The following is a 10,000-nucleotide window of genomic DNA, read 5'->3' on the forward strand; positions in this document are numbered from 1 at the left end:
CAGCGCTCAGGTTTTAGTGATGGGCAGCCAGACCCCCTGTCCTAGCCTGCGTGTGACACCATCTGTCCCATTCGGACGGTGACTGACCGCTAGACCCGAATGATTCACTGTGACAAAGGCAGGTGATGACAGCGCTGGGATGAAACCATCTGACTCATGAAATATTCCCGCACAACACCTACCGACAGCATCAACCAGTAAGAACCAGTATCGCCAGTATCTCAGCAGTAAGACAAGCTAAGAAACGCAAACAGACACAACCTGATACAGCATGCTTGGAATCGATAGTTAATCAGGAAAGTGAATATGCCACATGGGACAGGGGAATGTTCCGGAAAACTCACCTTGGCCCCGATGACAGAGCTCTTCTGATAGAAGCAGCATAGCGCTGCCGTGATAGTCCTCAGGATGTTGCATCTCTCAGACATCTCCAAAACACCCAAAAAAGCTCAACTTCTTATCACAACAAACAAACAGACAGGGCTGTGTGCGGCTGCAGAACTCCCAGAGATCCGTCTCCACACTAGCAGCACATGTTGAGTGAGTCCAAGCCTCAGTGGTTCTCCTCCGAGGTCCGCTCGCTCAGAAGCCAGCGCGCCAGTCAGCCGGTGTAAAATACAGGGCTGGACGTGCAGCATGTGTGTGTGAATGTGTGTGTGTGTGTGTGTGTGACTGCATGCATGCGTTTGTGTGAAGTGGAAGCACTCTGTAAGCTGCTCCTCCTCCACCCCCCCCCCCAGTCCAGCCCCTCTGTGTGTGTGTGTGTGTGTGTGTGTGTGTGTGTGTGTGAAGCCGAGGAATCCCCATGTGATCCGGCTCTCCGGCGAATGAAATCTTAGCCATCTGTGAGTGCTCCACTGCCGCCAGCTCTCTCAGCCTGCTGCCCCCCCCTCTCTCTCTCTCACACACACACACCATACCAACCCACCCCCTTCTACACACACACACACACACACACACACACTCCATCCATGCAGGAGACTGACTGAGAGAGTGAGAGTAAAAGAAAGAAAGGGGGAGGGAGAAGAGAGAGAGGTAGAGTGGATGAAAAAGAAAGAGACATACCGGGTGAGACAGAGAGAGAGATAAAGTGGCTCTGTGTGTGTGTGTGTGTGTGTGTGTGTGTGTGTGTGTGTGTGTGTGTGTGTGTGTGTGTGTGTGTGTGTGTGTGTGTGTGTGTGCGCGCGCGCATGTGTGTGTTCTTTGTTGGGTCTTCCAAGTATGGCTGCCCATGCCTCTAACTCTCTGTGCTGACTTTGTTTTTAAAATATTATTTTGCTAACGACTTTCCAAGGGAGACGCAATAGAACAGTTTTATTCACACTTACAAAATTAATTTTGATTCATGTTATAACACAAATTATAGATTTTTTCCCCAAAAAATGACTCTGGTTACTAAATCCATCACCTCAGTATACTGCTGATCCAACGTGGCCCTGATTACGTATCTTGAATCACTGAAGTAACAGCACATCTCCAGCAAGCACCTACTATTGCAGCCTGGGGTGATTGGTGATGCTAATCTACTTACTCACTCTGAGGAGCAGCTAACTCACAAACCAGAGCTGCTGTGGCTGTAGGGGACTGAGCTAGTCTGCTGCTGTGTGTGTGTGTGTGTGTGTGTGTGTGTGTGTGTGTGTGTGTGTGTGTGTGTTTGTGAGAGTGTGTGTGTGTGTGTGTGTGTGTGTGTGTGTGTGTGTGTTTGTGAGAGTGTGTGTGTGTGTGTGTGTGTGTGTGTGTGTGTGTGTGTGTGTGTGTGTGTGTGTGTGTGTGAGTGTGTGTGTGTGTGTGTGTGTGTGTGTGTGTGTGTGTGTGTCTCGGAGGGTGTGTTCAGGAGACCGCACATGAAAAGAACATCCCAGCAGGGTGCCCCCTCCACCCCATACATGTCCTCACTCACAGTGGGAGACCCTCGGCAGCCACACACACACACACACACACACACACACACAAGGAGAGAGAGAGAGAGAAACACACACACACACACACACATTTAATCCCGCTGAGGATTAACAAGAACAAAAAAGACAAAACAAAAAAATCTAAGGGGAAAGGGAGGAAGTTTGAGTGGCTACTTCAGAGCTCCACATGTTAACTCTGCCATGGTCCTCTCCATCTGTCTGGGAAGCCTTTTGTTGGGGCTAACAAGCTAATCAGCACTCTCTCCCTCTCTGACACCTTTGTTCAGGTCATTAACCGGCAGGGTTTGATGTCCGCTGAGGCAGAGCTGTCTTTTGACATGCATGAAATCCCTCCCCAGCAGATTGGGAGGAAGTGCGGGGCTTGCATTATGCATGTTGCAGGAGAGGAGCATTAAATGAAAGCCCAAAGATCTCAAATTCGTCTGGCTGGAGATACCATTTACATTTTACATTCATGCTTTTTTTGGCAGGAAAAAGCTATTTACAGCACATCGGGAGTGTATATTGGGCCCGTTGTGTTGTGTTCTGTAGAGAAGTCGCTGAGTTACATTGGCACTAATAAAGCCTTGTAAGGGGAAAAGCTTTGACGGATGCCTCTTGAGTGTGTGTGTGTGTGTGTGTGTGTGTGTGTGTGTGTGTGTGCGTGTGTGTGTGTCTGAATGCCCTCCACTTTATGGAGAGTGGTCGTTTAGCGATGGCTTGCTGCCAGAAGTGGCATCATTGTCAGACTGAAGCACAAACTTCTTGACTTCTGCCAGTTTCCCAAGGTGAAATGGTCTACTACGGTCTTCTACCCCGCTCACTAAAACCCCTTCCTCCTACTTTTCTTCAATAAAAGTGAAACAACCCCTGCAACAATGAGAGCACATTCCAATAAGGATTGAAAGAGGGGGGGGGGGGCAGCTTTAATGTCAAAATGAATGATGATTTAAAAGTACTTCACGGCAGGTTAATACCAGGGGCTTAACAAGAGTTCAGAAGAGCAGAGATGACTGGGGTCACATTCACAACTGTGGGAGCAAATGCTCCCCATATTCACAGCAGGACAGCAATCAGACCAAATCTCCACTCCACCTCCCCGTACGCATCCGTAAAGAGTAAACAAAGACCTTACCACAGGCTGGTACACCGTCTTCACACTGCAAGAATGCTCTCCCTTTACTGCCAAAGATAAAATGGTCTCTAAGGTGCTCTAAAAGACAAACTAGTCTCTTAAGACTACACGAGAAATGTTTTTTTTTTTAGTTCCTTTTTATCCTCCTCAGAGAAAAAAATGAAAAAACACTAAAGGCTCAAACTGCTGAGAACATACTCTAACCCCTACAACAATAATTAAATCTTTTTTTCTGTGCATGGACTAAATGACTACTTCCCGAAAAGAACATGAGCAAAAATACACTTTTTTCCCCTTAGATTCAGGCCAACATAAAAAAAAATACCCCCTACAGCTTAGAGGCAACAACCATTAGAGCCTTGTTCTGCAGTATTTTGAAGGGAGGTTAACAGTCAACAGTAGGGGATAACATGAGGACAACAACAGACATAAAAACCTTTGTTGTGTAACTGACAACTGACACCCGGTCTTTGGTAGTGATAGCATGCAGGTGTTTGTCATAGCAATAAGATGAACATGTGATAGAGTTCAGCACATCTTGGGTATTGCGTAACAATCAAAAGAGGCATGATGCATTTTTATAAGTCACATACACACACACACACACACACACACACACACACACACACACACACACACACACACACAGGTGTGCACTCTTGATTTCCTGCCTTCTTTTGCAGACACAGCAACTTTTCAGAAAATGACAGGAAATTACAAACAACTTACTGTTTTGTGCTAAACGGCCAGCATTAACATACTTGAGAACATTAAAACATTTGAAATGCTAAATGAAAACTCATTTTACATGACATACCACTTGTTACAGTGCAACTATACTGGCACGCAGCTTACTGAAGCACAGTTCACTAGTATCACTACACAGCATACATTGCTTCATCCTCATGACATGAAGCTTGAACTACAGTAGCGTTAGAATTATAAACTCACCGCCCACCACCGATTTAATCACTCAACTGCGCTGGCTCTTGCATTACAGTGGGTTTAGAGCTACAGTATACTTATGTAAGCACAGCGTATCACAGAGTTGCAATATACTGATAATTAGCATGGTGGGCTACACTGTATTTATGTGATATAATGACACTGTAACAAGCACTTTATAATGTACAGTGACACAAAGACTTCCTGTGTCCTTAAATAATCCTCTTAATCTAAAGCCACAATGCTTTCACTCTCGCCGCGGCAGAGCTGTGAGATCTACTCGTGAACACTAGATGGCGACAATTCACTGTCAGGAGAATGGAAGCACTGCTCTCTGATCTTTTTGTTATGGAATGAGAGACAAGGGAAGACGGGAGGGAAGAGTGAGAGAAAGAGAGAAAGAGAGGGGGAAATGGAGAAGTAAAGAGGAAATTGAGCAAAATTACAGATAAATCAGAGAACACAATTTTCTAAATGGCTTCCTGGTGCATGCCAGTGTCTATTCCAATATCATACACTGAGCATAACAGCCTATTCAGAGGTGACTGAACTAAATCTTTTATGCTTTGCCACTAATCATCCTGTCCAATAGCTGGTCCACTTAACCTTCCATCACTAAAATAACATCCTTTTTTTTAAAGCAAGCTTAGCCCGCGTTTTGCTTTGTTTTTACATTTTAATCCTGAGTGTCCAGTGTTCTGAGCCCATTCTCTGGCCTCGGACAGAGTGGCCATCCTCACTTACTCTCTCTCAGAGTGACCCTAACATTAGTGCAGTGAGTACGTGCGTGCGTACGTGCATGCATGCGTGTGTGTGTGCCGCCCGTCACGAACGCCAGTGTATTCCAGCCATCCAAGCCATGGAGAGGAGGGGAGAGAGGAGAGGAGGAGAGGAGAGGAGAGGAGAGGAGAGGAGAGGAGGAGAAGAGAGGAGAGGAGGAGGGGAGAAGAGAAGAGAGGAGAGGAGAGGAGGAGGGGAGAGAAGCAGGTAGGAGAGGAGAGAGGAGGGGAGAGGAGTGGAGAGGAGAGGAGGGGGAAAGGAGAGGAGATGAGAGGAGAGGAAAGGAGAGGAGAGAAGAGGAGCGGAGAGGAGAGGAGAGGAGCGGAGAGGAGAGGAGAGGAGAGGAGAGGAGAGGAGAGGAGAGGAGAGGAGAGGAGAGGAGAGGAGGGGGAAAGGAGCAGAAAAGGCCAGTGGGGTCTTTCACCAGCAGCAGCACAGGCTGGGATGAGAGAGGAGAGGAGAGGAGAGGAGCTCAGTGGCACCGTGCAGTGCGTAGACACAGAGGGCCTTTGTCCTCCTCGGCCCCAAAGCTCTTTCAGCAGCACTTAGCCACCGTAGCTACTGCCACTGTTCCTGTCCACCATGAGAAGTATGGAGAGAGAGGCGGAGAGGGGGAGAGAACAAGAGATAGAGAGACACAGAGAGGAAAGGAACAGAGAGAGAGGCAGAGAGGTTAGAAATAAAGAGGGTGTGGGCAGAGATGGAAGAGAGAGAGAGAGTCACAAGACGAGAGTGAGATATATATTGAGAGAGCAGGTTACAAACAGAGCGAAATAGTGAGACAAGGAGAGGGGGATAGAGAGAAAGAATGAAAGAAAGAAAGATATAAAGAAAGAGAGTAAAAAGAAAGAAATCAAAGTGCCATGGAATGAGGCACACATCAGGTAAAGAGAGAAAGAGAGGTTAAACAACTCTTTTGCTATAGTCATATGTTCTGACCTAGGTGCACCGTTAGAATACACAACATAAGAATGCCTTAACCACAAGCCTCACATCCTCTCACAATGGAGTAACCCCTCCATCTCACAGTAACAAAAACACAATATAGCAGTTTACCATACTAACAAATTATGAACACACAAGCAGTACTCCATATGAATTAGACTGGCCAGAGACTGAAGGACTGACGGAGAGTGAGAGAGAGAGCAGAGAGAAGGAGAGGGAGGGAGAGAGAGAGCAGAGAGAAGGAGAGGGAGGGAGAGAGAGAGCAGAGAGAAGGAGAGAGAGGGAGAGAGAGAGCAGAGAGAAGGAGAGGGAGGGAGAGAGAGAGCAGAGAGAAGGAGGGAGGGAGAGAGAGAGCAGAGAGAAGGAGAGGGAGGGAGACGGGTCACAGGGCTATGTGAACAGCCCCTCAGAACAAGACCAGCAGGTCACTAACACACTGTTTTTCTTCCTCTTCCTACTATTCTGTGCCCCCTCTCCCTCTCTCTCTCTCTCTCTCTCTCTCTCTCTCTCTCTCCCTCTCTCTCTCTCTCTCTCTCTCTCTCTCTCTCTCCCTCCCTCCCTCTCTCTGTCTGTCTCTGTCCCCACCACCTCTCCTCTGCACCAGTCAGATCAGATCCCTTACATTACTGGAGGTGTGTATGGATGAGTCCCTGCATGACTCCAGCTATTCAGTGTGTGTGTATGTGTGTGTGTGTGTGTGTGTGTGTGTGTGTGTGTGTGTGTGTGTGTGTGTGTGTGTGTGTGTGTGTGTGTGTGTGTGTGTGTGTGTGTGTGTGTGTGTGTGTGTGAATCAGTGGTCTTATCCCATCTAGTATGAGGCTGATGGGAACAGCCTGCTCACTCACCAGCACCACCACAGCCAGCGACATGACTGACAGCCTAATGACTATCTCTCATAGATCTGCATAGCCGTGTATGTAGTGAATACTGTAGCTATTGTTCAGTAATAAGTTATTTTTGTACTGTTTTATATTTGTACTGTACGTTTGCACATTTGGCGGCTCTTTGTCTTTGACTCTGTTAGATCAGCAGTTATTGCCCAACATGTCTCCTTGTGTGCAGCCTGGCTTGGTGCCGGGCACAATTAGAAGAGCATCGTTTGAAACTCCCCTCTCCTGCACAAACACTAGAAATCCCCCAGAGGAAAGAGACATTTGGGCCCCACCCATAGAGGGCAATATTTTTAGCCATCTGAGTCTTCCTCCAACGATCCCAAAGCTCCCAGCCTCCCTCAGATGTTCCTCAGTGATAATGGCTGAGACCAATTGCAATTAAAGTCAGTGCTGTTTCACACGCAACTCAAATCAGGCTTGATTATTACATTACATCAGCTTTAGCTTTAGCTATTAGCTTCTGTCCACATAGAATCAGTATTGCACTAAAGCAACAACATCTATGTAAAAAACAACTGTACAACTACAGAGGCAAATTCAGGGTTTTGGGCTGATATCCAGATTACTGCTGGCTACCAGGTCATCTCACCACAGGATATGACCTCAGCGTGTCCAGTTGCTGACTTCCTGCGCTAATGTGGAACATGCTGAATAGAATAAATAAATAAATACACTGAAATACCCGCAGCTCAACAGCGCCAGCAAAACATAAGCTGATATAGCTTTGTGTGTGTGTGTGTGTGTGTGTGTGTGTGTGTGTGTGTGTGTGTGTGTGTGTGTGAGGGTTTCCACCTGCCATGAAACTGAGGCTCAGCAGCTTACAGTGGCTAACTGATAGAGATGAACCTGAACCTGCCACAAGATAAAGTGAGAGAGGGGGAGGGAGAGATAGAGAGAAAGCAAGAGAGAGAGAGAGAGAGAGAGAGACAAAGAGAGAGAGCTGAGCTGATCCTGCCACAAGACTCCTGAGATGCCTGCAGTCCTCTGTGACTGGGCCTCGTTGAGACTCGAGTCTCCTCTGTGGAAGGTGCCCGTTTATGCAGCCCCTCACAGACCGAAGCAGTGGACGTGCTTACACTAGCCATCAGTGTTTGGTCTGACCACACGTTTGTTGATCAAACAAGTGGAGTGGAAACTGGAGATTTGCTGCATTCCTGCTGACGGGAAAGGCTCTTAAAGGGACACCTACAGGCCTACCTCTGGGGAAGGTTCTTAAAGGGACACCTACTGTACAGACCTACCTCTGGGGAAGGCTCTTAAAGGGACACCTACTGTACAGACCTACCTCTGGGGAAGGCTTTTAGAGGGACACCTACAGACCTACCTCTGGGGAAGGTTCTTAAAGGGACACCTACAGACCTACCTCTGTGGAAGGCTCTTAAAGGGACACCTACAGACCTACCTCTGGGGAAGGCTCTTAGGGGGACACCTACTGTACAGACCTACCTCTGGGGAAGGCTCTTAAAGGGACACCTACAGACCTACCTCTGGGGAAGGCTCTTAAAGGGACACCTACAGTACAGACCTACCTCTGGGGAAGGTTCTTAAAGGGACACCTACTGTACAGACATACCTCTGGGGAAGGTTCTTAAAGGGATAATCCGGAGTGAAATGCACTTTAGATCAATTTTTCGGACTATTGGGAGTACATACGTTGAGTTGACACCAAAATCATGTCATTCGGATGTATTTTGAGAAAGTTCGAGTTCACCGTTTTTAGCCAAAACTCGTTAGCCTGTAAGTGACCGGGGCAGGTCCTTTCGCCACTACAAAACGCTATTTTTATACCTCTTCTACTGTTCCAAACAACACTACACTTACGTGGTAGTGAGTAGAGGGTCCCTAAAGCCAAACCGAAGTATCCCCACGTCTTTATGTGGTCGGATAGAGAGTCCAGAATCAATTTAATCGAGTCAGTACCTTTCCGGAAATGTTAGTAAAGTGTTGTGGAAGCGTTGCGCAGTTGCCGCAGCGACATTTCCGGGAGGTACTGACTCGATTAAATTCATTCTGGACTCTCTATCCGACCACATAAAGACGTGGGGATACTTCGGTTTGGCTTTAGGGACCCTCTACTCACTACCACGTAAGTGTAGTGTTGTTTGGAACAGTAGAAGAGGTATAAAAGTAGCGTTTTGTAGTGGCGAAAGGACCTGCCCCGGTCACTTACAGGCTAACGAGTTTTGGCTAAAAACGGTGAACTCGAACTTTCTCAAAATACATCCGAATGACATGATTTTGGTGTCAACTCAACGTATGTACTCCCAATAGTCCGAAAAATTGATCTAAAGTGCATTTCACTCCGGATTATCCCTTTAAAGGGACACCTACTGTACAGACCTACCTCTGGGGAAGGCTCTTAAAGGGATATTCCGCCATTTGTGGAAATACGCTCATTTTCCACCTTCCCTCGAGCAAAACAATCGATATTTACCTTGTTCCCGTTCATCCAGCCATTCTGTGAGTCTGGCGATACAACTTTTAGCTTCAGCCTAGCATAGATCATTGAATCGGATTAGACCATTAGCTTCTCGCCTGCTAGCTTCATGTTTAAAAGTGACTAATATTTCTGGTAATTTTCCCATTTAAAACGTGTGTCCTCTCAAGTTAGAAAGTGCAATAAGACCAACTGAAAATGAACCCTGCCGTTTTTCTAGGCTGATTTGACATGGAACTACACTCTCATCTGGCGTAATAATCAAGGCAACTTGCAGCTACTGGCACTACTACTGCTTGATGTCTATGGGGACTATTTTCAGATGCTGAGTACGATATCACTGCGCCTATGGTACGTTTGCAAGTTGCCTTGATTATTACGCCAGATGAGAGTGTAGTTCCATGTCAAATCAGCCTAGAAAAACGCCAGGTTTCATTTTCAGTTGGTCTTATTGCACTTTCTAACTTGAGAGAAGACACGTTTTAAATGGGAAAATTATCAGAAATCTTAGTCACTTTTAAACATGAAGCTAGCAGGCGAGAAGCTAATGGTCTAATCCGATTCAGTGATCTATGCTAGGCTGAAGCTAAAAGTTGTATCGCCAGACTCACAGAATGGCTGGATGAACGGGAACAAGGTAAATATCGATTGTTTTGCTCGAGGGGAGGTGGAAAATGAGCGTATTTCCAAAAATGGCGGAATATCCCTTTAAAGGGACACCTACTGTACAGACCTACCTCTGGGGAAGGCTCTTAAAGGGGCACCTACAGACCTACCTCTGGGGAAGGCTCTTAGAGGGACACCTACTGTACAGACTATACCTCTGGGGAAGGTTCTTAAAGGGACACCTACTGTACAGACCTACCTCTGGGGAAGGCTCTTAAAGGGACACCTACAGACCTACCTCTGGGGAAGGATCTTAAAGGGACACCTACTGTACAGACCTACCTCTGGGGAAGGTTCT

The 10,000-nt window shown here is 46.9% G+C and overlaps 1 protein-coding gene across 2 annotated transcripts in view; it reads right to left on the reverse strand.

Moving 5' to 3' along the window:
* LOC134102244 (breast cancer anti-estrogen resistance protein 3 homolog) overlaps window positions 1-10,000 on the reverse strand; it is a 63,712-nt gene that overhangs the window by 30,402 nt on the left and 23,310 nt on the right. The window contains exon 1 of one of the 2 annotated variants that reach the window (XM_062556290.1): window positions 345-511. The exons of the other annotated variant lie outside the window; for it this stretch is intronic. Within the exon in view, the coding sequence (XP_062412274.1) occupies window positions 345-428 (84 nt within the window). The 5' untranslated portion in view covers window positions 429-511. Of the gene's footprint in view, window positions 1-344; window positions 512-10,000 lie in introns of those variants that run through there. 2 annotated transcript variants of the gene reach the window in all.

This window comes from Sardina pilchardus, chromosome 15, assembly GCF_963854185.1.
Source record: "Sardina pilchardus chromosome 15, fSarPil1.1, whole genome shotgun sequence".
NCBI lineage: Eukaryota > Metazoa > Chordata > Actinopteri > Clupeiformes > Clupeidae > Sardina > Sardina pilchardus.